Source organism: Lepisma saccharinum, chromosome 14, assembly GCF_977018435.1.
Source record: "Lepisma saccharinum chromosome 14, izLepSacc3.1, whole genome shotgun sequence".
NCBI lineage: Eukaryota > Metazoa > Arthropoda > Insecta > Zygentoma > Lepismatidae > Lepisma > Lepisma saccharinum.
Genome location: NC_139242.1, coordinates 72577285 through 72599431, shown reverse-complemented (window position 1 = coordinate 72599431; position 22147 = coordinate 72577285). Strand labels below are relative to the sequence as shown.

General features: G+C 40.4%; 1 protein-coding gene across 5 annotated transcripts in view; it reads right to left on the bottom strand.

Annotated features, from left to right (window-relative positions):
• Positions 1-22147, bottom strand: part of Pkc53E (Protein C kinase 53E) — a 524230-nt gene that overhangs the window by 116516 nt on the left and 385567 nt on the right. For all 5 annotated transcript variants that reach the window (XM_083135905.1, XM_083135906.1, XM_083135901.1 and 2 more), the window contains exon 6: positions 9396-9549. In XM_083135905.1, the coding sequence (XP_082992031.1) occupies positions 9396-9549 (154 nt within the window). The remainder of the gene's footprint in view (positions 1-9395; positions 9550-22147) is intronic.

Sequence of the window (22147 nt, the reverse complement as noted above, 5' to 3'; positions counted from 1 at the left end):
GAAAAGAAGGCATTCCGAGCAAAGCGAGCAAGAAAAAAATACGAAATTTATTTCTATTTCCATAAAATATGAAACCGAGGGGGGCAATTGCCCCTCTGTGCCCCCCTGCAAGGGCCCTTGGCCGTCAATATTGGCCCAGATTTCCGTCCAAGTTTGGAAGGGATGCCCCACTGCTGTTGCGCCATTGTTAAACTTACACTTCCTTTTTGGTGAAATAATAACACTGGGGAACAGTGAAATTGCGGCACAGTGTTTGAGAGCTAATTTAGGGCAATTTCATGCTGCTGAATAATGATATAATAATATATTTCCTGAATTGGCTCTAATTTATGAAATAAATGCAACTAAACCAAAATGGCGGAAACATAAGACATACACATAAATGAACTTCCAACAACAATTTAATATTTCTTTTTGTGATTACAATCATTATTATAAAAATAAATTTATATAGGCCTATGATCAAAATAATTAAGAAAATATGTACACAATGAAGTAACAAACTATGTGAAACGTTTTCTATACGATTTCCTGCTGTATTGCTTTTGAGGACAATCCCTCTGTAAGCTCCAACAGTAGTCGGCCATCACGTGGCGATCCCACCGTCCCTGGTACCTTTCTCCCATTATCCTTATATCCTGATGGAACCGTTCTCCCCGTTCTTCACTAAAATCACCAAGGTTCTCAGGGAATCTGTCAATGTGGCTGTGTAGAAAATGTATCTTCACACTCATATTAGCTCCCAATTTCTAAAAAATTTTCAACATATTTCCAAATATATCGGAGTACTTTTCTGCTCTGTGATTCCCCAAAAAGTGTTTGACGACGGACACAAAGCTCAGTCAGGCCTCAGATTCGATGTAAGACATGTAAGTTGTAAAATTGGCATCATTTATGAGTACGAATTTGTGGTGGTCCGTCAAAGATTCCTGCCTTCAATTTTTCAATACTTAGTCCTGGAAAAGTGTGGCATATATATTTGAAACAATCACCACTTGTATCTAAGGCCTTGACAAACTGTTTTATCAACCCAAGTTTAATATGCAGCGCCGGAAGGATGATTTTGTCCCTATCTATCAGCGGTTCATGAATGATATTAGCTTTTCCCACTAATATTTTCCCTTGGGGGGCCAAACTTTTATCGTCCAATGCTTTTCTCTAGCACGACTATCCCACAAACATAGGAAACAGGGATGTTTTGTGTACCCACTTTGCTGTCCTAGTAAAAAAATCACCATCTTCAAATTCACACACACGAGCCACTTATGTTCAGCATATTATTATTTTTTCTAAAACCATTTTTATGTTTTGGTATTCTTCCTTAAGGTTTGTTGAGTGTCCGATATATTGCCTAGCAATGCTTCATAAGTTGCCTAGCAACAATTTACAAATAAATAAATAAGTTTCTTATCGGAATTTCAGACCATTATCAAATTTTGATATTACCGAGAAAAGCGTAGAGTAATTTTACCTCCTATATTTTAAATGGTGTGTTTATTTTTATAACTGGAGTCAATTCAACTGAACCAATCATACAATTGTCAATAACAGCTGTTTTGTGTGCTGAAACTGTTATTAAACTTTATGCCGCAAAATAAAATCTTTTTTTTGTTCCCCAGTGTAATCTAAGCTGATAACCAACAGTGTCGACATAACTGCGGGGTGAACAGACAGGTTTTGATTGATTGAGTTTGTGTTTTAAGTTCACTTTATGCTCAGTAAGGCTAATTGTGACTGGACCTACAGTTTAAAGTTGGCCGCGGTGGCTCAGTCAGTCAGTCTCGCGCGAATCGCGTAAGAAGGAAGGTGCTCATGCAGCGTGTAGTTGAGACAGCGCGCGTGTATTACGTAATCGTCCAATCGAACAAAACTGAAGTCGTGAAAATGGCCATCAAGTGAATGAACACGTTGAAATTGAACTTTAGAGAAGTGAGATATAAGCCCACGTCAAATGAACTACATCGCTGGATAAGTACGAAATTGGAACTGAAACCAGAACAGGTTGTAAGTATAGAAATAGACAATTATAGGAAATCTGTTTTTGTGAAATTATTGTCTAAAGTAACGGGTGAACAGTTATTACGCGAGTCGAAAGGAGTGTATTTGTATAATAATGATGACTGCGAAAATGAAGTGATAGTGACGTGGGCAGATGAAAATCATGTGATAGTGCGCTGCACGTCGTGCCGAGTGAAATGTCAGATGAAGCAATATATTCTGTACTAACTAACTACGGACAGGTGATCTTCCTTGATGACGAAACTTACTCAAAGGACCACATATACCCAGTGAGAACCGGAAGAAAATTGGTAAAGATGAACTTGTCCCGTGTGATACCTTTATACGTTACGATCAGTGGCGGCCGATATTGGGTCACGTACAATGGTCGAGAGCGTACGTGTTCCTACTGTGATGCAGTCGATCATTTCTTTAACCAATGCCCTAGTCGCCAGAGGCCAACAGCACGCACAAGTGATAACTCGTACGCAGGGAAAGTGCGACCCGCCCCATTCAACAACAGCGCTGAAGAAGTGATACACAATGAGCAGACAGTACTTCCATTTACAATAACCAAGATGCAAACTGAATCAACCGTAGACGCCAGTTCCGATACAATACAGGACGTCCCTTTAACGCCGACCGAAGAAAACAGCACCCTGCCTAGTGTCGATCCCATGGAGGTTCCAGTATCTGCCAATGACGAGACTACAATCATGCCGCTAAGTATCCATACTACGCAGATGACTCCTGTGGAAACCATCGAGAAGTCACCACCAGTAAAGGAATTTTTTTTCGCAGACGACAAACATGGACCTGACTCTAGAACCCCCATCAGTGCCGAACGCATATTCACCCATACTGGGAAAGAAGAAAAGGAAGAAGCCACGTAGCACAGACGAGAATCACACCCACCCGGCGAAGAAAACGAACGAGCAGCGTTCATCATCGCCAGTGAAGTATACCCTGACCCAAAGTGTGCCTAACCCACCGGAAACAACCCCCAATCCCACGATGACGAACAATATAAATGCTGGCTCTCTTGAAAACCTGTAAGTACATGCAACGTTTTGGTTTTTTTTAACATTAGTGTGCTATATGACTGCTCCCGTGTATCATTTTGCCACACTAAATTTGAACAAACTATCCTCTACAGTCAAACACCATGCCTTAACTGATTATATAAAGCAAAGTGCCCTCGATCTCGTTTTCCTTCAAGAGGTCGGTACAGACGAATTTACATGTGGCCACGACTATACTATATACAATAATTTCATACAACGCCACAGGTACGACAAGGTATACCTGTTAACAAAACCTTTATGTATCCATCCGGGCGAATTACGTGTGTCGAAATAGGTAAAATCTGGTTTTGTAATATTTATGCGCCTTCAGGAACAGTGGCCCGCGAGGCACGAAACACTTTCTACGCAACAGAAGTGGCGACAGCTTTAGGGGGCAACCACAAACATATTGTCCTTGCTGGGGATTATGTGTGTTACGACGACAAGATCAATATCCAGGGTTTAACTCATCCCTTAGTCTCTCTACTCTGGTCACGGCCTTTCACCTAAAAGATGTTTGCGAAACCAAGCACCCACAAATGGAAGGATTCACCTTCATACGTTCAGACTCGGCCAGCCGATTAGACCGTTTCTATGTAAGTGCGAGCTTAGTATCCAAAGTGTCATCTATAAAGATTTTCCCCACTTGCTTCACCGACCACCTCAGTGTGCAACTAGACATGGCAATCGACGCCAAAACTGCAGTTCGGGGACGGGGATACTGGAAACTTAACAGTCGGATTCTTCAAGATGAACAATTTCGAACAGCCTTCAAACAAAAGTGGAAGGAATGGGAAAATATGAGTAGCCGTCAAACTGACATCACTACATGGTGGGACACGTTCCTGAAGCCGTCAATCAAGCATTTTTGTATAGCATTCACACGTATGATGCACACGGATTTCTATAAGAAATACAACTTCTATTATCGCGTACTCCACGAGTTGACGACAACTCATACGGAGCGACCCAGTCCTGCAGGAACTGAAACTTATACAATCGGTCCTACTGAGGATGCACCACGAGCGGATGGTAGGTTTCGTGGTGAGAAGTCGTCTCTCAATGGTTGACTCCGAAGAGCAAGCCAATATTGCCCATGTAAGCGCAGAACAGCGAAGTGGGAAAAGGAAACTCATAACGAGACTGCAACAAGGGGACGAATGGCTCACACAACCCTCAGACATTCGTGTATGCCTATATGAACACTTTGCAGCACAATTTAAAGCACCCCCGACATCCCAGATGGAAGAAGACCACGTGTCATACCTCGATATCCCCACGCTATCAGGGGAAGATGAAGCAATCTTAAACCAACCGTTCACTAAGGAGGAAGTGGAAGCGGCTATCCAACATGCACAAAAAGTGAAAACCCCGTGCATAGACGGACTACAGATTGAATTATTTCAAACATTTTGGCCTACCATGGCAGACTTGCTTATGCGGTGGCTCAATGCCTGTTTTGCGCAGAAGAAAATCGGTCGTACAAGCTCGACAGGGGTCATGGTCTTAATCCCGAAAGTGATACACCCCTTAACACCAGAACATTATCGCCCCATCACTTTGTTGTGGGCCGATTATAAAATATTGACACGAGTATTAACGCGCCGACTACAACACTATGCAGCTACTCTACTAGGCCCTCATCAATTTGTGCACGGAACTACTGGCAATATAACTACCGTTCTCACTAGCATACGAGACATCGTTACTGTAATGAATGAAGCCCCTGACTCGGAAGCAGCTCTAGTAGCCCTGGACTTCAAAGGAGCATTTGACTCATTGTATCATCATTATCTATTTCGGCATTTAACTCAGGTTGGATGCGGAGAATCCTTCGTAGAAGCGATAAAGAGCCTATACACCCAGGCTGGGGTACAATTGTGTGTAAATGGAACATTATCCTCGCCGTTTGTTCTTCAGCGCTCTGTTAGGCAAGGTTGTTCCTTTTCACTCCTCGCCTTCTGTACAGCTCTTAGCCCCTTCCTACACCAAATAAATCAACGACTACGAGGAATACAAGCGTATGGCATGACCTACCGAGTTTTTGCATACGCCGACCATGTAACGGTGGTAGTGCGTGATCATCAGGATTATGTTAACCTAATGGAAATCTTGGAACAATTACGAGTAAATGCAGGCTTGTGTCTCAACCAGAAAAAATAAAAAAATACTACCCTTGGGGACAATGGCAAGGAACTGGACAGAATCTGTCCCAATGACCGTGACGGACGCATTGAAAGTACTCTGGATCCACTTTTCGAGAACCCTGGTCGAGACTTTCAACCGCACATTTCAAGCCATAGTGCCCAAAATACAAGCGGTATTAAACATGGACAGACTCCGCACACTGCCACTCAGCGCTAGAATCAATATGTCAACACTTATGCACTCTCGAAACTATGGTACGTGGCGCAAATACTACCCGTGCCTTCCCAAACGGCTACGAGAATCCGGAGAATGATCACACGCTCTGTCTGGCACGGTTATCTGTTCCATGTAGCTCATAACACACTATTCCTACCAACTCGCCTTGGAGGACTAAACCTGCTGAGTATCGACCGACAAGCGCAAGCCTTATTTTGGCACCGCCATATCACCATGATAGTCCAGCATGAAGATAGCATCACGGCTTGTGTGCTACGCTCCATGATAGATGAAGTGGAACTATGTGCCCCAATTTACCCAGGTGGTATACCCACTAAATTTCACTATTTACGAACAACCATAGTGGAAATTTGTTACATGTTGATGCTCCTTCCAAATGTGGATACTTCTGATGTAACAGTCAAATCTCTATCAAAAATACTGCGAACCCGGAAGAAACATATTCCGCGTATTGTCCCATTATTCCCCAATGTGCGCTGGAACATCGTGTGGAGAAACATAGCGGCGACCCACCTCCACAATCGAGTGCCCTCCATATGGTACTTAACTGTACACGATGCTATCGTCACTATAGAATACGATTGTAGAGATACCTTATGGCAGACAACTCCCATTGTACCAAATGTGCACAGGACGACACCTTAGTGCATCGACTGACGACATGTGTGACAGTCGTGGAACATTGGAAACACTTCAAGAAGTTACTTGGAATCATATGCCGCCGCTCCCAGAACGACTTCACGGTGAACCATATATTATCTCCAGAGTTTCAGTATTGTCATCTCACAAGAACACGTGCAGTGCAATTTCTCATAGGACATTACGTCTATTATGTGCTTGGCAACCAACCTCATGTACAAAAACTGTCATTCAAATTCTATGCCAGTGAACAATATTATCAAAATGATCAGATAACCTGTAAAGCCTTGTATGCAATTTCTTACATGTGATCCTTTGAAATTCACGCCTAATGTAAAATCTGTGTAAGTAATAGCTTCTTTCAATAAAGAAAATTTAAAAAGAAAAAAAAGTCTGTAACGCGTCTGACTACCATGCTAAAGGTCCCGGTTTCGATCCCCGGCCGGTTCAAATCCGGGAACTTTTCTAACGTTGGAAGTGGCCCCGGCGCCCACCTAGCGTCGAATGACATGGGTACCTGGGAAAAACCCTGGGGGGTAAAGGCGGTCAGGGGCGTGATGCTGATCACATCACCCCCACTCACGACCGGATTAAGAAAGTGTGGGGTGTTACCCTCACCCCCATATGCCTTCATGGCGTGGTGCTAAGCACAGGGGAGCACCTTACCTTTTACTTTTTTACCTACAGTTTAAAGTGCGATCCGAGCGAACCATATGTGCCTCCAGCGGGTATCGAACCCGAGATCCCTTGATTACAAGACCACGACGCTACCACTGCGCCACCGACAGATATGCACCCAAGCACTGATTTCTTACAGTAAGGAGCTTACTATACAACAGAAGAGAACATTTTCTTAACTGAAATTCAGCACTGCAAACAAAAGGAAATAAAGGTAGCACCATAACTAATTGTTCTAAGTGCACACGGCGGTGCCATCATGAAGTCAAACATCTCTACAGCACATTCTTGTAACTCTTGTAAAATGTTCATTTTAAAATTATGTACATGCAGTTAAATAGAAATAATGTTCTCGAAACTATAGTCTTAATCTTTTCTGCTTTTCCACCCGATTTCGGGACATTATTGCGTCCCGAAAAAACTTTTCGGGACACCGGGACAAATGATACCATTACGGGACTGTCCTGGACTTACAGCAACCGTAACAAATGAAGGGATAGGCGTATTTCTTCTTGTGTAATAGTTTAGTGCAATTTAATTTCTTTCAGGGTTTCTTTAATAAAAGAGAAGATTGCGAAGCCATTCGCCGTCGTGGTTTGAGAAACCCACAGCATGGCAGATCGGAAAAACTTTGTGGAGACAAATTTGGCTGCAGGCTCTTTTTGTTTTTCTTTAGAGTGGTTGCCGCTCGCATGACTCTTCGTCTGCGAGGCGAGATGTGATCAAATTCCCTTTGCAGACAACCACCGCCATCTTTGTGGCTCTGGTAAGTTGCTACTATTCGAGAGAAAAGATACCTCCACGACGAGTGCTTTGGGTGTTTGTATCACGAGCTAACAATCCACCCTTCATGTATGAGAGATGTAACGCGCCTTTTTCTGGGATATAGTGTTCGCCACTGTCCCCCACTGGAAATTTATCAAACACCACACTGAACCTTGAAACTTAATACTGAAACTGTAAATACAACTAAGTTCAAGAAAGCAATTGTCTCTTTAGCAGATGTAGCGTCGATTTTCTGACACTTTTGGTTAATCGCGACGGTGAGGATGAACACTGGCGTACAGAGGATTTCTTTCCCGAAAAGGGGTGGAATTGTAAAGGTGTATAGGGTATAGCTGCTTTCTACGGGGGGGGGGGATACTCAATAAAATATCTATTCGTAAAAGCCTCTCACTCGCAAATGGTATTCGGGAGTCATTTTAAGGTGACTTGTATTTACCACAGATTTTTCCCGAGTTTTTCACTGCTTTTATTTGAAAACATTAATTTTCTCACAATTTCGGAGGGGGCTGTAGTCCATTCAGTCCCCCAATGCGTACGGCAGTGCGGATGAACACCCATACCCAAGCCAGGACTCGAACCCAGGGGAAACTTCGGTGGGGAGTTCGAAAATCGATCATTTAACGCACTGCCGTTGAAGATGTAAATAAACACTCCAACAGATGTCGCCCATAGTAGTTATTCTAATTCCAATCTGAATGAACGAACATTGAACATCTGAGCATAAGACGCAGTCTAGAAATTTGATAAAAATTTAGAGGGATATTCTAATCGGACAATCCGTAGGAAAGATAGCAGCCTGCGTGAACAAAGTGTAAGTAAAATTCAAAGCCTGTATTAGAAGTTCTACGATATTAGCTTCAAAGACTGCATTAGAAGTCCTAATATGCACTTCAGACACCAAACAAGGAACAAGAAGAGACAAACGGAACCATCAAATGGCTTTTGACAATACCTCAAGATTAAAGACTCGTGACTCTAGTCAAAAACGTCAAAGACAAGATTCAACAGACAAAAACAACACAGACAAAGTAACAACAATTCTACAAGCTCTAATAGAGTTCATTACCGAAGAATAATTCTAAACAGACACCCATAGACAACTCATACATACATTAAGAAATTGACATAGCACCAAAACCCAAGTCGGCCCTTCTAAGGACCAACACTTGGGTTATATTGTGAACCACCCACTCAAACCGAACGACAGTTACAGGGGTAACATGAGATCCAATCATCGCAGTACGCCACTACCAAAAACCAGCAAAGCAGATCGAAGTAAAGGAAACGTCACTTCCCAACAGAACTTCAAGAAAAATCCATTCCTTCTAAGATGCACGTTTTCGCAACTTCAACCCACTACAGCCAAGTCTGCATAATACTATGAAAATACTATATTTTAGCCGAGAAGAAGTTACTGAGATATCCATGCCTCACTAAATCCACCCTCAACAGAGGACCTTCCACGTCAATTGACGATATTGTTTAGAAACGTGATAATATTCCTGTAAAACTAAGTTCAGTTTCTTTTTTAACACACCTCGTATATGTAACTGCTACGTATGTACAGTCATCGGCAATAAAAATGGAAAACCTAGATCCTGAAATGCTCGCTTCCCTGCAAGACGTTGTGTGTGTTGCATAACTATACGGCGATAAGTGGATTTGAATAGCAAATTTTCAATGGCAATTTCAGGTAAGGAAAAGTTTAAGGATCTAGGTGTCCCTATTTGATAGTCTGTGACCGTAGTACAATCTTTCGAATACAGATGTTCGTTTTATTGCATAGTAAAAACCAAACAAATGCTCCCTGGGCGAGAAAATTATAAACAGAATGTGTGTACTTACAAGAGGAGCGTCTCGTTCCATGTTGGGTTGAGGCAAGCTTTAATGGTCTTCGTTTTCTTCTTAACGTTGTCCGAGTCTGGGATCAATTTGAGCTTCACGTAAGGGTCTGAGAGTCCGTTGGGGTCCATCGGGATGAGATTCCTGCCCTGTCGAACTGAAAGAGAATGGAGAATGTCTTGTTAATCAAGTGCCTCTGTAATACGAGGGGAGAGTGAAAAGTTTTGAGCCTCACATGGAAGCAGTGATGCTAGGTAGTTAAAATTTTGGAGGATGCAAGGTGCGAGTTTTAGGACACACTGTGCGAGCTTTTATGAAATTCGCATGTTTTCTTCTATTTTTTGTTACGTTGAAAATGAGTGAAGCGTCAAGAGAAGAGAGTGGCCGACAGGGCCGTGATTCGGTACCTCTGTCGGCAAGGCCTCACTGCACAGGCTGCTTTGGTCGAGTGTGGATTCACCGCACTTCCACACCCACCTTATTCCCCAGACCTGTCTCCCTCAGATTTTCATATTCACTTCGAGGACGTCACTTCCACACGAACGAAGGCGGTCATTCAGTGGTGCGAGACTCGGGATAAATCATTCTACCAGATGACTAAACAAATTGCAGCACAGAATGCATAAGTGCATTGATCTGGGGGGTGATTAAAGAGATTGTGTGATTATGTAGAGAAATCATAATGAGAAACTGTAGCTCAAACACCCCTTCCCGTGGTAGAAATTAGATTGTGCCTGCAGTTTCGAAGTGAAACCTTCCGTTTCAAAGAAATTTTCGAAACTTAAGCACTGTTAATAAAAGACTGTTCGAAATGTTCAAACTGTTCAGTATCTAGGAAATACGGATATGATTTCCCGAATTCTGTATTGATTTATGAAATTTCTTGTCCAGATTCCGGTACCGAAATTTCGGTATTCCACAGAAAAAACCTCAGCATTTGGAATGTGTGATGATTTTTCTCCATGGAAAATGGGTTACCAGAGATTAATTTCATTAAACCATATTCTCGAAGCAACGATACCCTTCGCCCCGAAACGCGTTTCATCACCACCATGAGTCACACCCCCAACCCTCTCCCCTCACGCTCTCGACCTCCCCTCGTTCCATTTGTCTCCTCCTGCTACCAAAAGAAAAACACAAAAAATGAGTTCCTTCAAGCTTGTTTGTTTTCAAGTACTGTGCTGCAGTTTTGGTGCTAACAATGATATTTTTCATGGACATTTCACCACTATAGCCAAAGGTGAGTGTTCACTATAAACGATATGTGTGATGCAATTAGGTCAGGACTAGAGTCCTGCAATGAGAGTTTTTCGCTCGAGCGGCAAATTAGTTCGCACGGGCAACGCTAGATGGCACACAGAATTGATTGATCTTCCGCTCGAGCGAAAAACAACCGAACGAGCGAAATGCACTCGAACTCTATTTGTACACGTGTTTCCGCCATTTGTCTATGGTAGTGGGCCCTCCAATATGGATCGTGAAGTAAAAAACGAACTGAAATTAAAAAATAGAAGACCATAGTCGTCATCTCAACGTTAAAATGAAATTTTGTATATCTTACCGAGTTATATGAAAACATACCGGTAGATGATTATGGGCTGAAACTACCTAGTCTGACATTTTATGTTTCTACAATTATTGTCACATTGAAATGATGTTCGATGGAATGTTATAACTGCATTTTATTTTTTCGCAGAATATGATTATCCTTTTCGGTAAGTGAACAATGATGTCAACGTACTTCTTGCACTGTGATACAATATTTGTAATTGCTTAGGCAGGTCTGTCAGCATGTGTATCCAATCATTCTACTACGAGTGTGGTACGTTCGAGCATAGCACGCTCGAGCGTGGGGGATTCGAACGAGTTTGAGCGAGCGAAAGTGGTCCCATGCAGTACTCTGTCAGGACTAGTGATTTAGGATGAATATAGCAGAATGTTCACTACAATCGAATTTGTTACATCCAGTGGTGGATCTAGAAGTCACAGTTGGGAGGGGCGAATTCAGTCGGGTACCTCACCCACCAAGAATCAATTCCAACCTACACTTTGCACTGTTTCATGTAAACAAGATATAGTACTATAAACAGGAACGAAAGTAATTTCCTTGTGCTAGAGATTAACGAATTGCTCTGCATAAATAGGGGTCCAGGGCCGGACTGGATGGTTATTATTGTCATAATTCCTACCATTGCCATGGTAACTGAAGGATAAGAGTAAAGTAAATAAACAAACAGACAAAAACCTACAGGGGTCTCGGGTTAGATCCCTTGTTCAGGCACATTGCATAGTGGATGAGTTCCAAATTTAAACTTCATGGTCAATTCCGATCAGCCTATCACTGGAGACTTTCATCAAATTAAAAAAATTAAAAAAAGTTATAAAAAAATGATGTTCTTGAGCCTGTTAAACCTGGTGATAAAAGACAATATTTGAGTCTTCAGAAGCATTAGACATATCCAAAAGCGTGGCAGTTTGGAGGGGCTACATCAATAGATGACTACCATCTTGTTGTATTTGTGAAACATTTGGGTGAAAAATGGTGAGAGTGCGGTACTTGGAGCTTCAAATAAATAAGTCCACATTTTACGATAAACTTTCACCATTTTGCGAGTCGACGTGTTGAGAAAAGTGTCTTACCTCTGATCTAGACGGCTTTATGTTCACTTTGAGCTGATGGTTGTATGCAGGGATAAAGTGCGTTCCCCAGTAGACAAAGATCGTAACAGGGAACCGTGTGACGAATGCAGAGTATAGAGGCACAATCTCGATACGAACTCAATGCTCGGGTAATCACATTTGCGATGTAAACTTGACTAACTCTATCTCTACTGTCCACACCGCCAACACGTTGCATTTTAGTCTTGAGTTGACAAATACGAAGTCCAGATTGAGAGTTCTCTGCAAACATTTGGAGAACTAATGTACCAAGGGGTAAAATAATGGAAACAATGAGTCACTGATTGGAAAACGAAGTTTGTAAAACAAACCCACAAAAATCGAGGATCCTATGCGCTGATAGCATTGAACTCTTGCCTATGCGGTGCAATGTGGTTTATATATTGGACGATTTGCGCTGACCTTTAGTATGTTACGTATGTGCAGCTATTTTTGCAAGAGCGCTAAATAGCTCTCTCATATTTATCAAGCCTCATTTTCATCACGCGCTATGTAATTATTTAGCAGCTTTCACTGCTAAAAGGATACCTCCAAGTGACCTTGGAAGGTTAAGACGATCTGTTTTCGTAAAGGCCATCAATCTGGGGCTCAAGCCAGTCTCACCTCCCGCTGCCATGCACGGAACTAATGACGCTTTATCCAGATCAGAGCATCCCTGTTTCTCCTCGGGATGAGCTTTAGAGTGGGAAGATCACAACCACGCCTGTATTTTGGCATCCATCATTCCTTTCTTCTCTGTACCGATGGAAGGTATGGGTGGACGTGGTATAGTTAGTTATACTTCCGGCAGCGGCCCAAATCTCCTCCATTCCTCCTTGAATCTCCTTTATGAGATCGCGGTCAGGCAAATACTTCCTTTTTAAGTCGATGCCGCTATCGAAGTTTTAACCTTTACATATATTAATTAATATGCAATCCCTTCTCTGCCACATATCTGGTGCTGGATTCCGCTCCGTTCCCAAACATAACTACAGCTGGCCGAAAGAAACTCTCCGTCAAAATAGATAGGGCACGATCCAACGCCGGCCACCACTCCATCGACGCCTGCAGCACAAGTGCAGACCACTTTCTATCCCATTACATACATAAATCTATGGCAGATGTTTACCGTCATAGTGACAAATAGAGAGATCAGCAAATAATAGAAGTCGTTATCTCCTTGCGGATATACAGTCTCATAAAAACACACATTTTGTGCCTCTGTCGCCAGTTATCCAATGAAATATATTACACACTTCAATCCGAGAAGAAGCGAGCGATTGTGGCGACATCGGGCGAGTGAAAAATGATTCGCATTCTTATTCCCTTAGCGCGATCGTTAGAATTTCCGCTAGAAAATGCCATTAAGGAAAAAGCCTATGCTTTAGGAATCTTACTCGCGGCTTAAAAAGTTTTTCTTCTTTCTTCTCGGAACAGGAAGGGGGAAGGGCAGCGGGTGGGAAGAGAGTAGCCTATTTTTCTCTCTCTCTCTAGACAACTTCTCCAAAGCTAATGCCCCTTCCCCGTACGCGCCTTCAGATAAAAGGGCCACAAAAGGCATGACATGGGCGATGAAAGCTAAGTCTTAAATTGGCGGCGGCTTAAAAGGGCACAAAGGATAAGCGAAACAGACTGTGCAAAAAGCTACACAAGATCAGCCCAATTGTGATTCACTCATGAAAACAGTTCATTAATGAGTGCCGTTCAAAGGAACTGTTCAAACAGTTCAAATGAGAGCAACTTACATCTGCAATGCTAGTGATGTAAGATGTAAAACGTACTGACAAAATAACTAACTGTACGACACAAAAGGCTTCGCATCTGCCTGCTTGATACGTTACTGTAACTGTGTGGCTGCACGTGACATGTTAGGTAGTAAATTGGAGGAACGTTGAAAATACAGCATGTTCCTCTTACAGGGATCGAGAAATAAATTATCACTGTTTAAAAACAGAGGAAGATATTATGATTTTCATTTTACAAGATAGAGAAGCTCTCAGAGTTTATACACGAATAGTGAATACACGTGATTGCGCATGCGCAAGCATTACAAATGCAGCTGCGGTAGTCAATCCACTGATGCTATAGAAATTGGCGGGAGCTTCAATACCGTTTAGATGTCTGTAGGGCAACTCAAGGCGGACATATCGAGTTCCATTGACTATTTTCCTAAACTCAGAGTTTCTACATCAAGGTACGTGAAAAAGTGTGTTAATAAACCATAATTTACACTTCAAATTATTTATCGATCTCTCTAAGCGGAACACGCTGTATACGTCATCCGTGGTCGTGCTGTCTAAGGCGCTGTGCGTTGGGCTCCAACTGCGGGACGGCATGGGTTCGAGTCCATCTGGGTTAAGTCTCTGGGTTCTCGGCCTGTGTATAGGACCGGTGGCAACCCACCATCGTGAGGAAATTTGGGAGCTACGAGTGAGTAGCGTAATCCGGTCTGGGATATCTAGAACGGCTGAGGGTTCGACGTGCTGACCCCAAGTCACTATTACCGGTTGAAGAACTCCACGCCTCTAGGTAGGATTGTGGGAGGGAGACTGGCAGTCGGGAGATACGCCAAGGCCCTTCCAGGAATGTCGAGCCACGCATTATATATATATGTGTTAGAGAGAGAGTTAGAGAGAGAGAGAGTTAGAGAGAGAGAGTTAGAGAGAGAGAGAGAGAGAGAGTTAGAGAGAGAGAGAGAGAGTGAGAGAGAGAGTGAGAGAGAGAGAGAGAGAGTTAGAGAGAGAGAGAGAGAGTTAGAGAGAGAGAGAGAGTTAGAGAGAGAGAGAGAGTTAGAGAGAGAGAGAGAGAGAGAGAGAGAGAGTTAGAGAGAGAGAGAGAGAGTTAGAGAGAGAGAGAGAGAGAGAGAGTTAGAGAGAGAGAGAGAGATAGAGAGAGATAGAGAGAGAGAGATATAGAGAGATATAGAGAGAGAGTGAGAGAGAGAGAGTTAGAGAGAGAGAGAGAGAGTTAGAGAGAGAGAGAGAGAGTTAGAGAGAGAGAGAGAGTTAGAGAGAGAGAGAGAGAGAGAGAGAGAGTTAGAGTTAGAGAGAGAGAGTTAGAGAGAGAGAGAGAGAGAGAGAGATATAGAGAGATAGAGAGAGAGAGAGATAGAGAGAGAGAGATATATATATAGAGAGAGAGATATATATATAGAGAGAGAGATATCGAGAGAGAGAGAGATAGATATCGATAGAGAGAGAGATAGATATCGATAGAGAGAGAGATAGATATCGATAGAGAGAGAGATAGATATCGATAGAGAGAGAGATAGATATCGATAGAGAGAGAGATAGATATCGATAGAGATAGATATTGATAGAGAGAGATAGAGAGCCCATACAGCACACAAAGTTTCAGACATATTTCAGAAATATTACAATCTTTCATATATGTTTCTAACATTATGGTTTCGCGTTGACGTTACAGAAAGCATCACATGAAGTCCCAGTTTTGTTTCTGAAACATTGCAATGTTATAGTTTCATTGTATAGTTTCTGCAACGTCTAATTTTAATTACATCTCTGAGAAATGTTTCAGAGACATTTCCGCAACGTTGGATTCGGTCATCATGCATGCGTGGCGGCCATCCGAGACATTTTCTGCGGCGGCCATGTTGTTACCTTCAACGCTGACCGGGAGTCGTGCACATCTTATGAAGAATAATGTTGTTTATTGAGTGGTAAGTTGAATATTATTAATGCCAAAGTGTGTTTAATTGTGTTATACTTATGCACGCTATCCTATTGAATCTGTGTTGTGTAAGATGTGTGAAAAAGTGAGTGGAAACAAGGCAGTTCAAGCCAGTGTTTAAAGAAGTATTTGGTTTTGTTTGTTTAATTAAAATATGTGGACGTAAAGAAGCATTGAACTTCTCCACCTCATGAAACTATAATCGCGAGAAATAAGTTGCCTGCGTTGTGTGTAGTGAAAAAGTGAATGGTCTAGACGCAAAGTATTTTCCTGCATGTTTTTACTGTTAAAAATAGCTATATAGTTTTCGTTTACGGTATATGACCTACCCCTAAATTTTGCACAAAATTTGTCCCCTCCTTTTAAAAAAATGTTGTTTCTCACTTCCCTGTACGTAGTGAAGAGGCGTAGAATAATACCACGTAAGTTTTGTTACGTTCAGAGCCTCTATCTAATACAAATTACGAATCAACTAATTTGTTCTGTGACATCGTTACGTAATGCAAGTCTACGGCAGCACCACAGCCATGGTCATACTTGTTAGATCAGCTCTCGATTGGTTGCACAAGCTATCAAGAATAAAATTATCCTATGAAAATTTTTTTAATAATAGCTCAAATGAACATAGCAGTCATAATCAAAATTCTGTTTACAATGAAGTGCAATTTATAAACAAAACAAACATGATACTGGCTTTAAAAAAAAACACAGCCCTCTGAAAGTGACAGTATGCCATGACTACTAGTAGTGTCACAGTGCCATGAGTAGACAGTGTATATTATAAAAAAATAACTAGCTATGTCAGACTATCAAGCTAGTGTTTATATAAGTATTTTGACCTGTCTCATTATCCACTATAATGTGAGAAATTCTTGTTATGAAATACATGTAAAATCAGAAGAGATTTTGTTGTATACTTTCATTTTTTCATGCTGCACAAGTCGCAGATGTTGTATTTAACTTGACATGATAAAAGAAAGATGAAACATGAAAAAAAATTCTGCGGAATGCCGAGGAATTTTCTAAAAAAGTAGATGGAAACACTGATTTTCACTAATATTAATGACTTGGATGTTACATAACATATTGAGCATTCACAAAAATCTTCATGCTAGTTCTGAGAAAATAATATGAAGTAAAAGCAATTTTTCTTGCCAAAATTGACTCTGTTTGACGGCATTCTCCGAGGTGACCTTTATAAAAAAACTGAATTGTGCTGACATGAAGAATGTAAATTCTTGATGTTGCTTTGCAATTTTCTTCAATGCTAAGATGATCATGACTCCAACAGTTAGTTTTTATGCAGATTTAGCAGTAATTAAGTATTCTATGGCTGTTTTAAGATTAGTTTCTTTCGCAAGAATGATCATTTTTGGACAAAATTTGGATTTCAAGTTACAATAATTTAAAACTATGAAACAATACAAGTTTAATATAGGGTAACTTCGGTGAATAACGCCACCAATTGGTCATTTCGTTCTAGAACTCGTACATTTTTATTGTTAGGAACATGAAACTTACATGTATAGGAGAATGAACTTTCCTGTATTGTGTAATAATAAAACATTGATTGCACTGTTATAATGAAAGCAATAAAATACTAAATTCTGTGTTAATGCAAAATGGCGTTATTTCCAGACCTGTCGGGTAATAACGCCATGTTCTTAATTACAAGTAAAACATTCACATTATCTTAATTACAAGTAAAACATTCACATTTTCTTTACTAAACTGTACTAGGAAAAATAATTACTGTAGTAAGTTATTAGAAAAAGCATGTCTTTTTTTGTCTTTTCGCGATACCCAGTCCCTCAAATTTCTGCGAGGAATTTGGAACAAACGTGCAGCACATGCTGTCTTCATTCCGTGTTTGACGGCTGCCATAGCTTGCCTAAAGTCATCTACTGACCATTTGGCCCGTATATTTCTACATTTCCTTGCCATCTGAAAGAGGAAATTAGCCGAGAATAAATATCTGTACGCCTCGAAAGTAACTGAGCAAGGATAAACCTATTTTCGAAATCAACATTTCCTTAAATTTGAGTTTAAATTGAGTGGCGTTATACCCCGACACGATGATGGTGTTATTTCCCGAAACAACAGACTGTAGTTTAACCAACTGTTCTAAACTTACGACACCGACCCTGAAAACCGTACACACATCATTCACTTACGTAATAAACGTATTGTGTACGTACAGCATTGTTAACATTTAAAATCTAATCCTACAGTAGAAAAACACTCATCTTTGTCGGCGCGATGAAAATGTGGACCCTTTTTCCACGAAACGCAACTCAAACGTCTACACTGTTCAAACTGTTTCTCTTAAATGAAGGCTCGACAATGGCAACCGTTCTTATCAGCAATGCTACCAGGCACCATTGATTATCGCAAAACGGTGAGTCACCCCTTAACTTTGCATGCGTCCATGCTTTCAGAGTTGAAACTTTGAAATGGCGTTGTTTCCCGCCTGGCGTTATTCACCGAAGTTACCCTACTAGATTTAGGTCATTTGTGGTTCAATTGTTATTATTAAGTTTGAAGAGGTAAAAAATTGGTAATATTTAGTTGTTTTTATGCTAAAAATCCATACAATCATCATTTCTTCGTAATTAGGTAGGTAGAATTATGGATTATTGACAAAAATAAAATAAAAGGTTAAAATCTAATTATGATACTGCACGATTGCACAAGTTGCAGATATTGTATTTAATTTGGCATGTTTAAAGAAAGATTAAATATGACATTTTTTCTGCGGAATGCTGAGAAATTTTCTAAAAAAAGTAGATGGAAACAGTGATCTTCACTAATATTAACGACTTGGATGTTACATAACATATTGAGCATTCACTAAAAATCTTTTTGCTAGTTCTGAGCAAATAATATGAAATAAAAGCATTTTTCTTGTCAAAATTCAATGTTTTACAGCATTCTCCAAGGTTACTTTTATAAAAAAAACTGAATGGTGCTGACATGAAGAATGTAAATTCTTGATGTTGCTTTGCAATTTTCTTCAAGGCTAAGATGTTAATTTTACTTGTGCAAAATATTGTTTTTTGAAATGAAAATTCTGACCAGAATTGATATTATGACATTATTTCCTTTCAGGAAAAAATGAATGTTACTGCACTCCAACAAGAGGTTATAGTGGAGAACCTGCAATGAAATACTTCTTAACAGAACAGAAGCAATTGTATTTTGACAAATTTAGACAAATAAAGAATATATTTTATGAAAAAATATTATTTTTACGTATAATAATTTTTCTTTGAAGTGATGCATGTCCAACTTTTAGACTTCAATGGTGACATGGATAGTGTCTGATCACTCGCTGGTGTAAAAAAATGTATCAAAGTATGCTTCTTTATATTTATTTGGTTCTTTGAATTGATGTTTTAAGTCCACTTTATGCACAAATAGGCTAATCGGGACTGGACCTACAATTCAAAATGGGATCCGTATCACTGCAATGTGCCTCTACCAGAGTTTCGAACCAGAAATTCCTTCATTACAAGGAGCTTAATTCAATTTCTCAGTGTATTCTGAAACTGACCAACTCATCCTAACCACCATAACAATGTTGAAAGTCAAACATGGGTGAAATATAAATGATTAAAAAGTAATAGAAATGAGAACATATAATTATATCTTTGAAGTAATAATTCAATGGAAATTGCTCACAAGTAACATTAAGAGAATTAATTTTTCTAAGTAATAACCACAACCTCTGATACACACTGCACATTTAATATTATAGAGAATGTCAAAACTTTTCATTGATTTATAAATTTTTAGTTATTATTCAATTATATTATTCGTATTGTTACTGCCTAAAAATTGCTAAGTTTAGCTTGTCTCCACTTTGCACTTGTGAATTGATATTTATTTCCCAGTTGTGGTTACTGGTTCATTTACTGAATTTACTTTGTGGTCAAAGTGTATCTACATTTCTCCAATTATGTAAGTATATAGGATATTATTACATTCATTTTGAATTTTTATTTGAGATACGTAAAAGGTGAGAATGTCACATAGTAAATTTTAGTATCAGAAAGATATATTTGAAGACATGTGCTCAATTTGTGATGTTTGAAATTAATTTGGAATATTGCTGTGTAATTCTGAAAGTTCGAACACCATATAGGTTGAAAACCATACATGTGGAACATGTATTCTGTCCAGGAAAAATGTTTTCATTCATACAGAGACATCAGATGACCGTGACTCATAGAATCATGTATGAATTTCATACAACACTCAAATGCTTCCAGCCTCTCATCTATTAGTAGAGGGGACGGGAGCATTATGCTGATCACATCACTCAAATCCCACCTTCTTTGTGACAGGGTGCAACAAACCAAGGAGAGCTTATTATTGCATGTAAAACTTTACACACATTTGAAGGTAGTTTAGGATTTGATGGCGAATACGAGTATTTTTCTTTTTTTAGTTGTAACTGTTGTCTGGTGTGAATGAATGTGTATTTCGTACTTTTATGCACTCCCCCCCCCCCATCGAGAATAATTCTAGCAATTGAGATACGTGGTCATTTGAGGTGAGGTAAAATAAATATAATTAAATATCATTCCTATAATTAGGTATCAAACATTGTGAATTTTATTTTCAGGAAATGATTTACAAATAAATATTGAAATAAAGGGGCTTAACCCCAATAGGCCCCCTTAAATATTTCACTCGTGAATACAGTACTGATTCCATTCAATATAACCGTAATGTAAAATAATATCACTGTAATGTAGCTGAAATATCACAAAACCTTACGGAAATGTATTTGTAATGTTACACTGACATGTTTCTGCAATGTTACATTGACACGTTTCTGTAATGTTGCACTGATATGTTTCTGTAACATTACGAATGTTATGTTAGATTCGCGGACATTTTTACATTGCTGAAACATACCTGAAACATCACAGTAATGTTTCGCAATGTTGCTGCAATGTTACAATGTTTCACGAGTTACGTATCCGTAACATATCTGAAACCATGTTGTGCTGTATGGGAGATAGATATCGATAGAGAGAGATAGAGAGATAGATATCGATAGAGAGAGAGAGATATCGATAGAGAGAGATAGAGAGAGAGATATCGATAGAGAGATATCCATAGAGAGAGAGATATCGATAGAGAGATAGAGAGATATCGATAGAGAGATAGAGAGATATCGATAGAGAGAGATATATCGATAGAGATATATCGATAGAGAGAGAGATATCGATAGAGAGAGATATATCGATAGAGAGAGATAGATATCGATAGAGAGATATAGATATCGATAGAGAGATATAGATATCGATAGACAGAAATAGATATCGATAGAGAGGGATAGATAGAGAGAGAGAGCGAGAGAGAGAGAGAGAGGGAGAGAGAGAGAGAGAGAGAGAGAGGGAGGGAGAGCCTTGTTAGAATTGTCGTTGACGTAGAAAAACGACGTTGCAGCATTCAGCAAGCTGATCTCTTGGAAGGAGAAAAATCGAGCCTAGCTTCTTAAAAACCACACGACCGCCTTTACATTTGCAGGACAAAATTAATGGCTTCGTTCCTCCCGGCACATTTCACGCCGATGGGCTTTCGCAGAACCTGTTAAAACCCTCCAACACTTCGTTACGTCGCTCACGAGCTTCGGAGGGGAAAAAATTGACTGTTGATCCCATACAAGGAAGGAGAAAAGATGGAATACCAAACGACGGCGACTGAAAATTGAGAGTGGTGGGTGAAAAAGGAGACAAGGAAAGCATCAATGATTCAGCGGAGACGTCCAAGATGGATGAAGGCTGATGCATGAGTTATGCTTTGCAAAAAGATCGATGCAGCTTCCCGCTGGACCGGAATGTGATACTGTACTAGCTAACCATGATCTCGCTCTCCCTGCAGCTGTGTTACTAAAAGTACGTGCTTGTAGCTTGTTGTATAAAGCGAATATCGAATCACTGTTGATTCGTCTGGTGTAACGTCGTGAGAGAAATGATTGAGTTTATCTCACCATTCATCCTCATCGTCGCGATTAACTGAAGATTTAAAAGCGACGTAAAATAGCCTAAAAGATACAAGTTCCCCACTTTGTACCACGCCACGAGGCATCAATAGGGAGATGTGGGGGTAGGAGATGTAATCAACACCACGCCTTTACCTCCCAGCGTTGCCCCAGGTACCCATTTAATTGAGGCTGGGTGAGCCCCAGAGCCGGTTTATTCGAGGACAAAGCAGGAAGAATCCCGGGCTTAGATCACCCACAACGGGAATGGAACCGGGGTCTCCCGGGTGGCAGTCAGACGCCCTACTAGACCACCTCGGCTCCAGCCTAAACAGAGAGAAAGAATTTAAGCCTACGCACCTTTGGCCAAAATTTAGCGTACTTGCGGAGTTTTGGCCGTTACTGTGTGCTA